Source organism: Chelmon rostratus, chromosome 10, assembly GCF_017976325.1.
Source record: "Chelmon rostratus isolate fCheRos1 chromosome 10, fCheRos1.pri, whole genome shotgun sequence".
Taxonomy (NCBI): domain Eukaryota; kingdom Metazoa; phylum Chordata; class Actinopteri; order Chaetodontiformes; family Chaetodontidae; genus Chelmon; species Chelmon rostratus.
The window spans coordinates 15623180-15640533 of record NC_055667.1 but is presented as its reverse complement, the minus strand read 5'-3'; the positions used below and the strand labels follow the sequence as shown (position 1 = coordinate 15640533).

At 42.0% G+C, this 17354-nt stretch overlaps 3 protein-coding genes across 5 annotated transcripts; 1 reads left to right on the top strand and 2 right to left on the bottom strand.

Moving 5' to 3' along the window:
* Positions 1-5171: 5171 nt before the first annotated feature.
* LOC121612347 (patatin-like phospholipase domain-containing protein 2) lies at positions 5172-8617 on the bottom strand. Its single transcript, XM_041945176.1, has 9 exons — positions 8493-8617; positions 8173-8405; positions 7987-8052; positions 7689-7901; positions 7151-7211; positions 6797-7042; positions 6376-6493; positions 6009-6131; positions 5172-5896 (listed from the first exon to the last, which is right to left on the bottom strand). The coding sequence occupies exons 1-9, from the start codon at positions 8572-8574 to the stop codon at positions 5833-5835; spliced, it is 1206 nt and encodes a 401-aa protein (XP_041801110.1). The 5' UTR covers positions 8575-8617; the 3' UTR covers positions 5172-5832.
* A 1226-nt stretch (positions 8618-9843) lies between these two features.
* etv7 (ETS variant transcription factor 7) lies at positions 9844-14609 on the bottom strand. 3 transcript variants are annotated; one of them, XM_041945173.1, is made up of 9 exons: positions 14341-14597; positions 13918-14065; positions 13592-13756; positions 13335-13511; positions 11875-12006; positions 11606-11749; positions 10921-11063; positions 10704-10807; positions 9844-10606 (listed from the first exon to the last, which is right to left on the bottom strand). In XM_041945173.1, the coding sequence occupies exons 1-9, from the start codon at positions 14371-14373 to the stop codon at positions 10435-10437; spliced, it is 1218 nt and encodes a 405-aa protein (XP_041801107.1). In that variant the 5' UTR covers positions 14374-14597; the 3' UTR covers positions 9844-10434. The 3 variants fall into 3 exon arrangements, with proteins under 3 accessions (XP_041801107.1, XP_041801108.1, XP_041801109.1); XM_041945174.1 differs by having other exon boundaries at positions 10704-10804; positions 14341-14592; XM_041945175.1 differs by lacking the exon at positions 11875-12006 and having other exon boundaries at positions 14341-14609.
* A 312-nt stretch (positions 14610-14921) lies between these two features.
* On the top strand, positions 14922-17250 carry zgc:194242 (uncharacterized protein LOC100005854 homolog). The gene is made up of 4 exons (XM_041945193.1): positions 14922-15070; positions 16038-16294; positions 16421-16601; positions 16745-17250. Exons 2-4 carry the CDS (start codon positions 16040-16042, stop codon positions 16933-16935), a joined length of 627 nt encoding a protein of 208 aa, XP_041801127.1. The 5' UTR covers positions 14922-15070; positions 16038-16039; the 3' UTR covers positions 16936-17250.
* The last annotated feature ends 104 nt before the right edge of the window (positions 17251-17354 follow it).

Below are 17354 nucleotides of genomic sequence, written 5' to 3'. Positions count from 1 at the left end.
TATTATTCAGGTGCCGATGAACTAAACGACACTGTTGACTTTTTCAAAAGGTGCACATGTGTGTGATCTCAGTGCACAGTGGAAGATCCCTGTCAAGTCCTTAAAGATTCATGAGATTGCTCCATCATTAACGAAGCGCTTTGATGGAAAGTTCCACGGCGGAGTGCGAGATATGGGGAGCGAGTGAGAGGCAAACCGACAGAGGAGAACACAATATGGAGAGAGAGTTTGTGTAACACGGAGGAAAGAACTGGCACACAGTTTATTTCTGTTCAAGTTATAGGGCCTCCCTCCTCTGGGCGTCATACGTGTGTGAGTGTGTGTGTGCATGTGATAATTGCCCCCTGTCATTGGGTGCATGCATACAGTGTAGGAAAGACCCAGATTGTAGATTTAAATGGCGCAGTGAACAAAACACAAACAAAAAAACGTTTTGTTTGTTTGGTTCCAGACAAAAACACAACATTTCATTCTTCACTAAACTTTCACACTTTTGATATTTGCATCAAATCTGATGTTTCCTCATCAGTAAATTGCCAGTATTGCCATGACAATAAATTGACTTATCTGACATTATTGTTATAATCGTGATTGTTTACACAATTTTTGTCACCATGACTGTCAGGATGAGCAGCCGTGAGCAAACAGCAGCGGCAAGTATAAAAATGTATTGTATGTCTTTTTGTGTTACTTCTGTTTTCATTCTTATTCTCAAGAAAAGAAAAATAGCCTGCTTATTGGAAATACATTGAATAGAGGCTCAATCTGAAGGTTTTGTCGGTCCACATGGCCCTTGATCTACAAACGCTGTAAGCAGTAAGTATGGCTGTGGTTGTGCTGAGTATGACTGTGTGTTAAACTGTTTATGTAAGTAATTGTATAAGTTCCGGAAAAAAAGGTCCTATGGAAAGTGCCCTGTTTAAAAAAGAAAAAAAGAAAAAAAAAGAAAAATCAAGCAGATACATTCATCTCACACGTCATGAGAGAATAACTCACCAGGGGTAGTTAAATCAATCCCCAGCTCAGAACAGAACTGCGTTTCATTGCAGCCAGTCATGGGATAGCCCACATTGAAGCGGTAACCTCTGAGTCTCCTCATTTATATTTCACAAGTAAGTGAAGTTGAATTACTAATCTTTGGAATTCTCTCTGACTGTTTCTTGTCTGTGCTCCAGATGTAAAGTATGACTATGAAACCGATTAGTCATTAGTCATAAAAAACAGCTTAACAGTGCTGCAATTGTACATCATTTTTCATACATATTGATAAATAGCTGTAACAGAGGTGGAGCATGTTTTCTTCTTTCAGGAATGACTCACTCTTTACATACAATAAATGACTTACTTATTAGATTTTTCTTATTGCCATACTGTTCAAACTTCACAAAAATGATAATCATGAATAATCATTGATTAATAAAGGCAGGTAAAGAAAAACGTAGAGACTTAAAGGCCCTTGTTTGACCTGTGTATGACACTACGGCACATTACCACCTAGGAAAAAGCTAGGATGATGAAGTGATGAGATGTCAAGAAAGGAGCGAGGTGAAGACGTGAAGCGAGTCAGAATTAAGATGACAAATGGAGTGCTGCCAGTCTGCTTCACAAGGAATACATATGCCTGGCATCAACATCAAGACAGTGTGTCTTCATCTTATCAGCTGGGCTCTAATTTTGGAAGACGAAGGAGGAGGAGGAGGAGGAGGAGGAGGAAAGGATTAGAAGGAGAAAACTGTCAATCTGTTGCTGTTTATTTCACAGGGCCTGCTGAGGGTCTAAGAGATCCACATAGGACACACACATACACATACACATACACACCTCACGCACACACACACACACACACACACACACACACACACACACACACACTCATTCATTCATTAAAACATGCAAGTTGTGCTCCCTAGTGAAACCTGACAACATCTGTTTAGGTCTGTTGATTGAGTGGACAGAATTAATCTAAATGATCTCATCCAGATCCAACAGATTACCCTTCATCTTCAAGATAGACAAACAAACTCACAGTGATAGTTGGTCACTGCGCATCTTTAGGTGAAGATTTTTCTAGAGCTTACATGTCTTTTCACCATTTGTTGAGATTACATGCTCATGTTGTCATAACCAGTGTTGTTTAAATTACTGAAAATGATGTATTAGTTAGAGTTACTGGCTATTTCTCTCCAAAGTAATTTAATTACTTTACCAATTACTGCATAGAAAAGTAATTATTTAGTTGTCAGCTTACATTGCTTTACTAATGCATACACAGTTATATCATTTTGGTGTTGCTGTGGCACAATGTGTCGTTGCACCCATTATCACTTAATACTCCCGGCCACCAGAGGGGGCAACAACTACTGTTCCTACCTGTACTACACCTGGATTGTCTTTGCTCGACTGCATGATTTGGTAGAAGAAGATCTAGAGGATGCTGGATGTACACGGTTAACAGAGTTTTGCTGCAGTAGGTAGGTATAAATAATTACATTTGATGTGAAGTTTCTTCACTGTATACTAGAAACACTACAGTCACTGTGATGAAAAGCATATTTAACTTAACATAATTTTTGTATTTGCATGGAAGATAAAAGTGACGAGCCCATTTAAATTGCAGTAATTATGTTGTTTAATTTGAAAAAATTGAAATGAGGCCAACGATGCTCCCGACGTTGGTTCTCGCCACCAAAGTTTAAACAAGACTGACTTCTGCCACCATACCAGTGGCTCAGAGAGACTGGACAAAGAACAGCAGTGCTTTGAGCTAAATGCTAACATGCTAATGTGCGGCAGGTATAATGTTTGATCATCAGCAACACAAAGTACAGCTGATTCTGATGAGAGTTTTTAGTTTTGCAGGTAAATTAGGTGTTTTCAGTACCATTTAAATCTTCCAAGATTCGTAGAGTCCCAGAAACATTCCCCCAAAAGATGTTCCCTGATGGTGATGGTGCTGGATAATCTAAAGATCTGATTTTTAATTTTTAATTTTTAATTTTGCTTCTCCTTGATGGTCTATTCATTTGTGATCGAATGCGATGGAGACGGTCTCTGCCTGTCAGCCGGTAAAGGTCACAACCCCTCTCCGTCATCTCAAAGGTCATCCTCTTTACTCGTCGGTGCTCTGTCTCCGTTGATTTGAGCAATGAGGCGATGGCTCTGTCAGCATGAAATCAAACAACTTCCCGATCTGTCTCTCTTACACACACACACACACAAAGCAACCCACACCTTTTTTTCTTTTTTTTTTTTTTGCTAGAGTCCAAAAATTATGACAAACGCCCACAAACAAATGTCATCATTCCGTCACGTCACCTAAACACGCTCTGCTCGCCCAGTTGCCGGGCGGATTAGCGAAAAGGTCATGTACTTTTGGAGGTATGATCGCCAAAGAGACAGGGAGCAGCCTGTGCTCTAATTTTAGCCGTGTCATCCATTTCCTAAAATCAAATTTTTATGGTCTTTGATAGAGGAGAGGAGAGGAGATGACACTTTCCTGTTTTTTTAATTAACAGAATCTGCTCTTTTCCTGCATGTGCTGAACATATGAACCCCTACTGTACCATGCATGTCTGAGTTGTACAGACGTCGCACCCTGTCTCCTCCGTGTCTTCACGAAGCCAGCTGGTTGCCGGCTGACTGGCTGGATCAGTGGCTGGTGTAGGACAGCAGCAGATGCGTGTGTTATCCGTATGATCCATCCACACTCATTATGTAAGAGGATCTCGACGCAGGTAACAGGCCATCTGTATGAAGAGGACACAGAGCGTAGAGATGAAATGGTCTGTCCCGCCTCTGTGATAACACATGTTACCACTCAGGCAAAAGGTGGAGTCGCTGATGAAGTGTGTACTGTTTGTGGTGCAGCTTAGGGGTTAAGATACTGACCATGAACTGCAGCGTTGCTGGTTCAAGCTCAGCAGGGGAGCTGTGTTGCATCTTTATTCTTGTATCTCGTCTCTGTACTGTCATGAAAAAGCCCCAAAAGTTTGTTATTATTATCATTTAATTTGAATGTTTCAAGTGGTTTATTGAGCTGAAAGGTTCATTGAAATGAGTGGAGACCGCAGGTGAAGTGTACAAGCTAAAAAGTAAAATCTAGATCACCTCACTAGAGTGCTTTTTATGTCCTCGACTGAGCTGACGAAGACGTCCCATCTGAAAGGCTCTTTCTGTTCAGGGAGGTGAAAGGCAAAGATTGTTTTCATGTTTGTTTGATGTGTACACCGCCGGCCTGGAAATGGCTGAGCGATCTGGAAGGCTTTTTTACATGACAGCAAGTTCAATTCCCACTGTGCTCCATGCTCCATCTTGTGGGTATTTTTTGAAATGTCAGTTGTCCAGACAGTTTTTGTCAGCCTCATCAAGAAGTCACAGTGTGAACTAATGAGAGAAAGCCAGTTTAAATGAGGGACTGAATCCTATATTTCATTTTATAAAGAAGCAATGCCCTCCTCATCATTAATAATATCATCTTTGGACCTTCACTTAAATTTAGAAAAAAAAAAAAAAAAACTCCATCACCATCCTCCCAATATCTCAAAATAATGTAATATTTTTGCATCCCCGGACTGAAAATAATACAAATGAGTAAGAATTTCATGTAATGGTGCCATAGCTTGACATGTTGTTGGTCAGGTGTCAGATCAAACCAACATTAACATCAACCTTTGTGTTTGTTGGCCAAAAGCAGTTGTTCCAGCCCTGAAAGAAGACAGAGCAGCAGCTTTTAGCTCAATGTGCAGCACTTGTTTTTAAAAGATTAGAGGTGAAATGATGGCCTCAGCCAATCGCCACGGGTTTCTCAAAGTGAAACAGTAGCAGCAAGCACGGGCTGGACAACACATAGCTTACCAAATAAAAAGATATTGTACAAAACAAATAAGAGGAACCATTTATTATTTGAAGTCTATAGAAAAATAGGATTCCAAAAGGACATAAATATTGGTGACAGTATGTTAGAGTAGAGCTAAAGGAAGTTATTGGCTTCTGCTCCTTCATCACGAATAGTGTTTGCACATAATAGCAACACTGGGGCCATTTATCAGAATTCTCAGAATTCCTGGAGCTGCTTCTGAAGAGGAAATGAGGGCATGCCTGTGGCCACGGATGCATTAAATCAATGAACAATAGTAATGAGGGTCTGAATACTCATGCTCAAAAGCAAGAGGAGTGAAAGAGTGCAGTGTTTAGATAGCACATCACAGGACTAGTTGTCGGCTTGACTCACCCCAGATTCTCCCTGATTTTCCACTAAAAGTTTGAACAACTGATTGTTCTACCCCATCACCTAGCACCACATCGGGCCAAGCTTTTCGTTTCAAAACAACCATATCTTATGACAGCTTAACTGTGACAAAACAGTATTTGCACATTCATGCTTCCAGCAGGGCGTGATTGATTTAGTCGGCCCATGAGTTTTCACTCTATGCCGCCTTCAGACTAAACACTGGTTGTCCCCATGGAGCCTTTCTGGCATGCTAAATGTGGTGTTGGTGGTTAATCCGAGGTGTGTTTGGTTAGTGTTGTGTACTTTACCTCAAAAGTGCCTATTACTACTACAACTAGGCCTCGCACTCTACTGATGCAGTGAAAAGTGTTTAACAAAAGAAGCATCTTAACCAGCTTACATCAAATAAAGCCTTTTTTTTTAAATCAAACAAGACTCAAGACTTTTCGTTGCACAGATTCAGCGTTTACATTTCTGCTTGATTAACTTAAATAAAAAGTCAGCGACACACTCTACATATACTGTAAATTTGGTTCTGTGTAATCCCATGATGGAGTCTGTGTCTTCAGCATCGGAAGCTTATGCGCGGCGTGCTTCTGCCCTCAAGGATCCTCATATAGTGCTTGAAATTTCACCCACTCAAACAGCAGCACTATGGGCGCAATCCTAAAACACAGAGATGAGTCCAGTTAGGCTGAGTCCAAATGTAAAATAAGTAATTCTGAAAACATCCAACAGAATTTCCGGAGTAATGATCCCATTACGGATGAACTCTTACCGGTTCTTTATGTTCTTCTGAAGGCTAAAGACCAGTGTGTTGAAAAAGAACAGTGTAAAGTGTCTCAGGGCATGCCACGACCAGAACACCAACTCAGGTGCATGCCTGAACATCAGCTCCAGTCTGTGAGAGGGAAAAAGGCTTACAAATTGCAACTCATTTCTACTTGATGTATTGATGTTGGTGTCTTTGCATGAGCACATAACAAATACAGTGTCATCATTGGACAAGAGCCTTTAATTCACATGAACAGGTTCGACTCTACTATCATTATTTGCAGAAGAAGAAGTTTCTGAGCACACAACCTCAGCGTCCTCAGTGGTTTAACAGGCCGTGTTATGTACTGTTTGTCCAGTGCATTTATTACCTCTGCCTACTCTGGTGTACAGCGTAAAAGAACACAATGACGGGTAGAAGCAGGTGGAATAAGATTTTTGCAGGGAGTCCAAACATGCTCAGGTGAGTCACCATGTTGCCCAGCACAACTGAAACACAAATGTAGAAGAAAGCAATTTTTACAAAGGCCCTGTGTAACAATCTGAAAGTGTTGCTCACAAAACGTAACTCGCAAAGTTGAGCAGCTGTTCTACTAAATGTAGCTGTTTTATCATTATTTAAACACCTAAAATACAGACATACATTACATAGATACACAAGATACACATAAACAGCGGACTGATTCTAAGTTTATTTAATTAAAAAACTTCTCCAGGAAATTGATGTAAGTCAATGTAATGTTCAATGGAAACGTGTGTGTGTGTGTGTGTGTGTGCGTGTGCCAGCCATACCATTCTTTACTATGTCAAAATTGAGAAGAGGTTCTTGAGTTGGTCCATTTCCAGTCAGCTCGTGCTCAGAACAGCTGCCTGTCTGCACGCATCTGTTGTCTGTAAAACTTGTCAGTGTAGCGTTCTTCTCCGCTTTCATCTCCTCCTCTCCCTCCGTGCCGGTCGGCAGATGCATCCACGTGTTAGTTTGGTTACAGCTAAGTGACCCTTGGGATACTTTGTGTATCATCAAATACGGGACAAGATCTGCACACAAGGAGACGGTGTAGTCAGATTGATTCTGCATGAAAGAAAAAAAAAATACTGTAGCTTGAATTCACGTTTTTTATTCTCCAGCAGGCACGGCTGACTCACCGTTGCTCAGAAGGAAATGAATAGCATCTTTGTAGCCGCTATCAAAGGCTTGCTCCAGAGTCTGATGAGAGGAAGAACAGCATACAAATAGGGTTAAGTGTCACAAAATCATCCCTTAGGCAGTCTTTTCACAGTGTTACTGTTGGACAAGTACCCTTAATTCACACTGATTCATCAGCGGGTGTAACTTTACAGTGACAGGTTGTCCCATCTAGATTTGATTATTATTGAATATAATTATAATATAATTCACTTAAACATTTAGGTTGACATACATGTTTATAGGTTATTACAGCATCACATTATGCATCACAAAAACTATGAGATCATCTTTAAAAGAAAGTCTGGTTTTCTCAATCGTGCTCAGTTGTTATGAAACACAAATTTAATTTCCTGCACCGCATTTCTAAAAATTATCATTTTTAAGTAACCTATATACCCATCTGGGTAGCTACCAATAGACTGTGTATAATCCACTGAGAACAAAAGTCTGCACATGGAGAGGTTAGCATGCAGTGAGATACAACAGGGGTCTGACCTCTAAAGCCATCGGGTACAGAGCATTGAAGATCCTGAGACCGTTAGCCATGTTGCCCTTCAAGGTGGTTCCACTCACTACCATGTCCCACACTGAATAAGTGTCGGCAGGACAGATGTCCATCTCCCCAGAGAACGGAGACACCGTCAGGATGTGACTGCTGGGTACGGGCAGGACTGGCTGCATGCTGCTGAAACCCCCGTCCACAAAATGCTAGGAGGGTAAGATTACACACATTACGACACAGACCAAAGAATGGCGTTGAAGTGAGTTTGCGAAAAGGCCGTCAAGTACTCACTTCTCCTTTGAAGGATGGAGGCAGCATGCCACAGTACCCAGGCACAAAGCAGCTACACAGCAAAGCCTAAGGACAACATGGTGGTGATAAGTAGTGCTTATTAACGTAGTTTTTCTTACTCATTGCTTCTAACCAGCTCAGGTTTTTTAAAAGAATGATCAGGGGTTGTATCTAGTATCAACTCACCTGTAATACATCCTCTTTGGAATGGAAGTCAGACATGATGATCAGCTTGCTGTCAACCAGGCGGGTCATAGCCACAGCAAGACGCCCACTGGCCAATTGGTGCGCATCGGAAGGAAGGTATTTGTTTAAAATGATCTCTAACCAGTGGAAAATGTTCACTGAGGGGTTTAGTGGTCCAAGCGTAAAAGCCTTCATGTGTTTGACGAAGTGTATCATCTCATCCCGGATAGTAACTGCAAAAGAGACGGCTTCGAGTCAAAAACAGTAATTAAATGCGACAGAAGCAGATTTAGACAGAAAGAAAAGCTGAAGTCACTCACTCGGGCTCATTTCACAAACTACAGCAGCTGCGACCAGAGAGCCAGCAGATGCACCCAGGACATACGGTGCTGTGTGAAGCATCCAGGGTGTGTAAGTTAGGAGGCACTGGGCAACCCCTAACTGGTATGTGGCCAGGAATCCTGATCCAGAGAAGGAGATGGAAGGAGGAACTTCCCGATAATAACAACTGGAGACTCCCGGAGCCATTTTCTAAAGGCTTTGATTTTCGGTTCCTTCTATCGTAGATGATGAAAGTGAAAAAAGAAACCTTCTGTCTTTTAAGAGTAGACCAAGTCACAGCAGGCTGGGTAGAGTTGCGCACTGAAAAGTGGACGACTGTTTTTAACCAGTCTCCATTAGACATACCGCGTTGGTCATGCCCATGTGATGTAGCATACAGCACTCTCAATGACTTTTTGTCCGTTTTTAGACTGGATTTGGTGTGCTTGTCTCCGGCTGTTTTCCATGTGATGTGACTAAACAAACAAAAAGCTCTGGATCTGTAGCAATGTAGCAAAAAAAATTCATGAAAATCAATTACAACACATGAACAAAAACAGACTTGAACAAGCCGGTCCTTTTAATACATACATGATAGTTCTTGGGATGTCACACTAACACATTTCAAAAGGACAAGTAAGTATTATATTTAGAATTAAGTTATTAAGTATGAACACAAAAAATATAGATATAAAGATATAAATTTCTTTAATTTTTCAACAGTGACTGAAAAAAATGAGCTTCCAACCATATCCCCAGCCTCTGTTCATGGCTCCAAACTGTCCAACAGGAAGCGAGAGCATCCAACTGGCTTTATAGCAGAGGGAAGCCGGGCCACGTTAAGCAGTGTTTTAAATAGAAATGTTAATAATCTTGGTTATGAACTAGCTTTGGTTTGTCTGTAGAAGGAGCTTCCTGTTTAAAAAAAGGAGGTAGAAGGTCTTCTTCCTCTGCCAATCCTTTACAGAAATAAAAAAGTCAACTAAGTGTGCAATTCCTTATTTCTGTTGTCTAGCAGGCGTCAGCTGATCCACGGGTCACTGTGTCACCACAGCACCCCCTGCAGGCACAGATGCTCAGTTTAACTTGCAGTTAAGGCGAAAAGGAGTACTGGGAATGTGTGTGTGTGTGTGTTTTTCTTGAATGTTGCCCATGTTTCATGACCTTGAGTTCTGAGTGTGCTGTTGTCCTTGTTTTTATCCTTGTTTCAAGAAGTTTGTGTAGTTCATGGAAGGATTTAAATAGCATGAATGACTAAATGTCATTACTAGATTATCACATGGCATCTGTAATAAAATAACAACGCAGTGATTTGAGTACTCAAAAAAAAAAAGAAAAAAACAAATTAGGGACGTTCCATACAAAATGTTTATTTTACAAAGCAGGAAAAACATTTACACTTAATATATACCAAATCTGAAACTTACATCACACACACCTCAACTTGAGGTTGATAAAGCAAACTATTTGTGAAATTAAAAAAATAAACTGTAGACAAACTGGCACAGCTGCAGTACAAACTTTTCATGTGACCATGAGCAATCACAAAACATACAGTTTCACAATCATTACCACCACTTATCTGCAAGACCTATACAGCAGGTCTTTATGCAGCTATGCTGAGCAAGCCTGAGAATTTTTAACTCTGCTGATTGTTTGGCTGATTGAATATTGATTTGATTTCTTTCACTTTTTCTCATCCCTTATTATTAGTGTTTGCGCTGATCACAACGATATAAACATCGATTCACAGCAAAACGAAAAGCAGTCTAATAGTGCAATAATTTCAAACAATGCGTACAAAACAGTGCCTTTTGTTAAACCAGGACGTGCATGGGCTGTTTTCTGAAGCTCAAAAAACACAAGATAAATAAACTACAATCTTCTGTAATCATTTGTGTTGTTGTGTCATTGTAAGGGCATTTAATACACTTTTATTTTCTATGGAGGAGGCTGTGGAGAAGCACGATCAGGGGAAACCTCAAAATGGTCCTCACTGAACTTGTGCGCGGGACTGCTGTCTTGAGAGTCCTCATCCTGAGGTGGAGTGTCTTCTGGGGACACGGCAGGGTCAGCCAGCGGCTTCCTGGTGTCCTGAGGGAGTTTCAGGAACCTGAGCGGAGGCAGAGAAGAGGCAGTAACAATAAACGTTAGTGTGTTGCTGTGGGGGAAGACAGGAGGAGAGTGCCAAAGAGAAAAGAGACAGAGACCTGAAGAGGAGTTTTTGTCCTCGCTCCTTTTTGATGATGTTCAGCTTGTAGTAGTGCCGCAAAGCACGGGACATTTTCTCGTAGGTCATATTGTCTCGGTTCTGCTTAAAAAGATCACAATGGGGAGGTGGTGCACATATAACCGTTTTAGCTGTATTACATACAACCGTTTTAGCATTTTCCATGTGAGATGAACCACGCAGACCTGGGTGCTCACCTTGTGGTTACCCCAGAGACGTGCCAGTCCGTTGGGGTCGACCACCCTGAACACCAGGCTGTCTTGGTCTTCCCATCGGATGAACTCTTGGTACTGGTCATCACACAGCAGCTGATACACATAGTCCCACAGCAGTCTGCACTCTGGCCATGATTGAAACCGGAAGAGGACACATGTTGTCAAAACTTGTGCTACTATCATCAATTATTAGTTTTTATTAAGTATAATGCAAAGGGATCATTTTTAGCATCCAAATCCAAGTCAGTCTCAAAGCCTTGTTCATATCCAAGCATGTTTGCATCTGTATGACTGTCTCTCTTACAGCTCCTTTAAGATGTTTGTCATCTGTGCTGCTTCCCAGACAAATCCAAAGTGACAGCTGAGGTAAAAGTGTGGCTGAAAAACAATGCTGGATTTTTCCTAAACAGACTAAAACCATGGCAACACGGAGAGTGAATCTTACGGATGTCTAAATATATAAAAACTTGAGAAGCTGATTGTGTATGACTGGCTTATGTCTATGAGGTTTTTCTACCCCCTAGTGAAATAGCTTGATGCAGTTTTTAAAAGAGAGTCCAGTTTTTAGCATATCTGTGCACCTTCTCGAGAACAAAATATGTAAATTTGTGTAAATTTTATGGGTCAGTACTGTAGTGCAACTGTCATTAAATCAACTGAACACTACCTGGGATGCGGCCATTGGCTTTGTGCAGTGGGCTCCTTGACTTCTCTCGGCTGGACAGGTTGAGGGGCTCCTGGATGACGCTCTCTGTTTGGGGAGGACACTGAACTTGGTTGTGGGGCAACGTGGAGACAACTGCTAAGCCGTCTGAGAGAGAGAGAGGGAAAGATAGAGAGCAACAGAGAGCGAGAGGAGCAGAAAATCAGGCATCACAGTAGATAATTACAACTGGAGGGCAATGCATTTTTAATGGTGTCATTTGTTATACCCACTGGTATGTGTGAGTGGAGCAGGGTACATGTAAAAGATCATGGGATGATCTTTGAGAGGTGACAAAGGCTCTGGCTGGCTGGTCACAGCAGATACAACAGCTGCGGACGCATCGGTTGTGAAAGTGAGGGAAACTGTTCGAGAGAAATATGAGGAACTGTGAAAAAAAAGAGCTAAACTGAAAGCAAAAGTGATTTTAAAGCAGCTTGAACATCTTAAAGGCAAATGCAATGTTCAACACGAAGACGCCATTACACTCCTTGCCTACAGCATACAGAACAAAGTCAGTGATTTGGACTCTGGAATTGTAAGACCATTGGTTTCCAGGTAACCGCGGCACACCTACTGGCACACATCCTACTTTCTATAATGGAAAGCACCTTTTTTATTGCAAGGTCCAATGAGGTGTGTGTGTGTGTGTGTGTGTGTGTGTGTGTGTGTGTGTGTGTGTGTGTGTGTTTGTGTTCCTCTACTCAAGTGTAAAATGTCCTCACCTTGAGTGGAAAGGAGCAATGTGATTTTACTCATTAAACTGCACTCATGCCTAGTTTTGAGATGCTGGTACTCTAGAGTACACTAGATTTCCAGTTAGTAAAACTTGATCTGAAAATATTGCACTCTTTTTTTTTTTTTACTACATTTGACTAGTGGCTGCAGCTGAAAATAAACGTTTTACATGCAAAACATTATACGTGATGCACTACAGTTTATTAAACTAACAGCATATAATCTAGTAAAACTTCTCAAAATGAATATGCTGCTTACAACAATTTAACACATCATTTATTGTACAGTGTACCTTATTTAAATTAAACACACGTTTTACCCAATTTGACATTGTGGCTACTTCTTCACCACCTGGTCCTCACATGTATAGAAAAACTACAGGGAAAGGTCAAATTTAGATCGATTCAAATAACATAGGGGTGAGGGTAGGCACACGTTGGTCAGGGCTAAACTTTGTCATAAGAAGCCGTCGGCTGTCCTCACAGGCGCAGTAAAACAAACACAGGAGCGGGCATGAATTACTGCATGGCGTGTCTGCACATACACTCTGCATGTGGCTGATCAGGAAGTATTTGTTCCGACAATCTAACCAGGATAAACAAGTTCCATTTGATATGGAGCACACTCAAACAATCAGCTTTGTGTGCGCACTGTGTATGCATGGTCTGTGTGTGTGTTATTTGTACTGCCATGCACCCACGTCTGTACCCCTGTGGTCCTGTTCATACAGTACATAACACTCGGCCCTTGATGAAGCAAGTTTGTTTCCCTGATCTTTTTTGTATATACAGTCTGTTGAAGTTTGATTCTGTTTTTTAGCTACATTATCCTGTTTTTTTTCTCTGCACTGTGTTTGAGTATATTGAGAACTACTGAGATCTGAAGTCAAATTCCCTCTGTGTGAAACCGTAAATGATTCTGTACGTTTAGAAATGAACTCCCACACATGACTGACCTCGCTTGTCATTGTCTGTGGGAGGCTGGGGCTCTCGGACACTCTGAGGGGGCATCTGGACGCTGACCGGGCTCTGGATGATCCCAGTTGAAAGGGAGGAAGACGCATTTGGGGGGCCACAGACAACACTCCTCCTTTGCTGTTTCACACACTGCAGGATCTCGTACAGAACATCACCTGTAAGAAACAAGGGTTGCATATGACGGGCGCGAAACTAGCCTGCACACTCTCTTTCTGCATACACGTTCATTTTCTACCTGAGCTGGGACAGCGGCGTCTGAAGTCTTCCTTGGTGAGCAGGCACAGGGCACGACCATTCATCTCAAAGCGGCCCTTTTCAGGCCGGCGCAGCGAGTACTCCTTCTGAGCCCAGTGGAGCCAGTGTGTAACATCCTCCTTATCCCACAGAGATGGGTTTATTCCTAGAAAGCAGATGCATGTAATTCCAAAACACTGTTACATGTAGCGTCTGTGCTTTAGTAGATGCTGCTGCGTCTACTTTGCTTATATTGCTATTATTATTATTACTTATGCAGGGGTATTTTTCAGGTAAGCACAGCATGTGTTCAGCAGTTTGACTCACGCAGCCGTCCAGGTAGATGCCACAGGTCTTCCTGACTGGGAGGACTGACCAAAGGTAGCTGGTTAGGTGGGGAGTGATGCACACTGAGAGGGGTGTTGACTTGGTTCCCATGCATCACGGATGCAGGACTGTTTGCTCTGTTTTCTTGCTGCACAGCATCCACACACGTGCCCATTAAGTGCGCGCGCGCGCACACACACACACACACACACACCAGTGGCAGTGAAGAAACAGCAATGCAGAGCGATTTTAGTACATTTTATTGAAAAGATCAATTTTCAAGTCTGAATATGGCAGTTGGTCATGCCCTAAGACTGAAAGCTGTCAATCTCCAAAAGAGAAATATGCAGTTGGGCTCCCTGTTTTGTTTTTTTTTTAAGAGAACACACCGATCAACTGTTTTCTGCTGAGACCTTCACTTACCTTGACCAAAGGTGACGGGGAAATGTTCTCCATGGAAGTGCCCTTTATCTATTCCACTGTACGACAAAAAACAGGGTGATTTCCTTATAACCAAACACACAGCTCGGCCGATAAATGAAATAAACTGCAGGTCAAACCTCCCCGATCTCCATTTTAAACAATGCAATGAATAAAACTTTCGCACACATAGAGCTGTACTAATTTCACATTCGATCCTTCCGGGAAATGAAAACGAAAGAAACACTATCCCCGCGGGGGGTGTGTGCAAAACGGGCTGATTGGAGGAAGCGACCGCAGAGGACATTTCCAAAAACATGCGCCTTCACTTAGACAGCGCGTTCACAGGAGCGCTGCTTCAACGATCGCTTCTTTTATAAATGATGTATGAGGGGACGCTGCGCGTGCTCTCACACTTTACACACCTGAATGCAGAATTAGTGTGTATGTATGTGCGTGTACGCGTGTGTGCATGTTTATCGGTGGGGGGATAAATAAAAATTGCAGGAAGTGATTAAAAGTTTTAAAAAAACAGTGGGAGTGTGAATCAGTAAACGAGTACAGGGCGGAACAGCGCGTGCGCCTGTAAAGCAGAAGTAGTAGACGGAGCTCCGCCTCCTCCTCCTCTTCTTCTTCCTCCTCCTGCTCTGTGTTTACCAGCCGACCACACAGACCAAAGGCTGTGTTTGCAGACACACACTGCCCATGGGATCACACTGAGCGACAAAGCTAGGTAAGGTGTTTCTCCAGAGAACACTTATTCAGTAGTTCCGTTTATTGTAAGCCCAATTCACGGCAAGGCGACGCCCCACCTACCACAGAGTTCATCGATTTTTCATCGATGTCTAATCGATATATTTTCTCGTTCTCGATAAGGCTACACATATATCAGATACACAGTGAGGACAGGGTAATGAATAGCACAGCTGAAGTTCCTACATAAGTACAAGAGGCGCCCTGTCCTCTGTCAGAATAAAGATAAAACTTTGTTTATCCTGAATGAAGTCTGGCTGGAGAGAGGGTTTGGCCAGGTGTGCTGCGTCATGCTGTGGAGTTTAATTTGCAAACGTAAACTAAATCTAGTGCAGATTGAAGTGTTGAAAATACAAAAACAACAATAATAATATACAATTTTCAACATTTATACAGGCTATATATATGTATTAGTTACTTTGATCACACAGCGGAGTAAACATCTCAAAGTCAGGAGTTGAAGTGTACACAGTCCAACTAAGAATGACACTAAATAACTTCTCAGGGATACTTCTCAGAACACACACATCTTCTTACAACACATCTCACATTTCAAGCTCATTAGTAAACAAGCGGCCGGTTGTCTGAGATCTGAACAATTTGTTCTGTCTGTGCAGCAGGGGTCAACCATTGATAACTTTACTGGCAGAGGGACGAATGAATGTTTGTAAGGATTGTGCTCACATAAAGGGACCTGTCTACTCCCCTTGTATGAAAACAGAACTATGAACTATGAGTCTGGTGTTTAGGTGTCACACAAGTTTATTATGCTGAAAAATTATTAAAATAGCACTGACATTGAATTAATGTGACAGGATGTGACTACTTTAACGCACTTTTTAACACATATGAACCCATAGCTGTGTTTTGTGGTTGTAAATCTCTGAAACACTTTTGTAGCCAGCTGTATTAAGATATCTATGTCTTTTCTGTCATATTTTTTTCAGCGATGTGGGCTGAAAAAGTGGGCAAAGAGTTGGGCAACCCAACACGGTCAGTGGTGGGATGGCTGGTGAGTAGGTTTCTCAAAGCCCACAACCGGATCCTTGAGGAAAGCGCTGTGCAGCTGAGTCGGATCCAGCCTGGGGATACAGTGCTGGAGCTGGGTCACGGCCCGGGACTGGGTCTGCAGTCAGCAGCCAAACTGCTCACAGAGCCCACAGGCCGCCTTATAGGGGTGGACTACTCAGAGTACATGCATCAGGTGAAGTGTGAACACTGACAGAGTGGAATCCAGTATTTCAATTTGTTTATCACATGCATGTCTTCATTTGTTACAGAGTGTCTTAAAGGGACATAGGGGGCTACAGTTCTTTGTTTTCTCTTACAGATGGCAAGTGAGCGACTGAAGGAACTTGTGGCCAGTGGGAAAGTGACCCTCCACCACTGTGATGTAGCAGCAATGCCCCTGGCAGACAGCACTGTGGATAAAGTATTTCATTGCAATTGCTACTACTTCTGGCCTGACCTGAGGAAGGGAGCCACAGAGATACACCGGGTAATGAAACCAGGTAGGATATGACGTTGTTATGCTAAGACAGTCTTTACTTTCAAGGCCCTTTTAACATCTGAATTAAACCTGTTTCAGGTGGTGAATTACTAGCTTCCCCCTGCTAGTTTTGACTTTCTGCTTCTCTGCACTGCAATATCCCAGGAGGCCTGATGGTGACCACGATGAGGCTGGACTCTGTGGCTGCTTTGGCCAGAAAACGAGTGATGCCAGGGGAGAACTGGCAGCCGGATGCCTACATGGCAGCTCTGAGAGACTCTGGCTTCACTGACGTCAGAATGGAAGACAGACGGCACAAACTCATTACTTTACAGGCTATCTATGCAACGGCCTGAAAATGACACTGAAATCAAACTGAAGGTGAGAGATTGTGTGTATTCTGATTTGAAATGCTTAAATGACAGCAAATCAAACACAGAAATAAAGTGAAATACAATACACTTTCTTAGTTGCATTTGCTTTTTATGTATGTATTCACTGTATCATAATAAAAAATGAAAAACATGTTAATGCTTTCTAATGTAAAATGAATTATCCCCTTGTTTTTCATAACTTAATTCCATTGTGACATGAATTTCCCATTCCACATTAAAATCAAATCACAGCACATAAAAAAAAAACAAAGTGGAGAGGTGTACCTCACTGAATGTGGGAACAACTTTCAAGTCAAATAGTGTTTACAAGGAAGCTGGAACTTAAGAATGACTGAAAAACATGGATTTCTTTTTTTCCAGGCATCTCCAACAGGCCAGGA

What these genes read in the sequence shown, in the direction of transcription:
- LOC121612347 (XM_041945176.1), bottom strand. Translation starts at nt 8,574, where the DNA reads ATGCTTCACACAGCACCGTATGTCCTGGGTGCATCTGCTGGCTCTCTG. An exon ending in AGTTTGTGAAATGAGCCCGA is followed by an intron (nt 8,406 to 8,492) that starts GTGAGTGACTTC and finishes TCTCTTTTGCAG; the next exon opens with TTACTATCCGGGATGAGATG. An exon ending in GTACACCAGAGTAGGCAGAG is followed by an intron (nt 6,132 to 6,375) that starts GTAATAAATGCA and finishes TCCCTCTCACAG; the next exon opens with ACTGGAGCTGATGTTCAGGC.
- etv7 (XM_041945173.1), bottom strand. Translation starts at nt 14,373, where the DNA reads ATGGAGAACATTTCCCCGTCACCTTTGGTCAAG. An exon ending in AGCCAATGGCCGCATCCCAG is followed by an intron (nt 11,064 to 11,605) that starts GTAGTGTTCAGT and finishes AATCATGGCCAG; the next exon opens with AGTGCAGACTGCTGTGGGAC. An exon ending in GGACAAAAACTCCTCTTCAG is followed by an intron (nt 10,607 to 10,703) that starts GTCTCTGTCTCT and finishes GCCTCCGCTCAG; the next exon opens with GTTCCTGAAACTCCCTCAGG.
- zgc:194242 (XM_041945193.1), top strand. Translation starts at nt 16,040, where the DNA reads ATGTGGGCTGAAAAAGTGGGCAAAGAGTTGGGCAACCCAACACGGTCA. An exon ending in ACTCAGAGTACATGCATCAG is followed by an intron (nt 16,295 to 16,420) that starts GTGAAGTGTGAA and finishes TTTCTCTTACAG; the next exon opens with ATGGCAAGTGAGCGACTGAA. An exon ending in ACACCGGGTAATGAAACCAG is followed by an intron (nt 16,602 to 16,744) that starts GTAGGATATGAC and finishes GCAATATCCCAG; the next exon opens with GAGGCCTGATGGTGACCACG.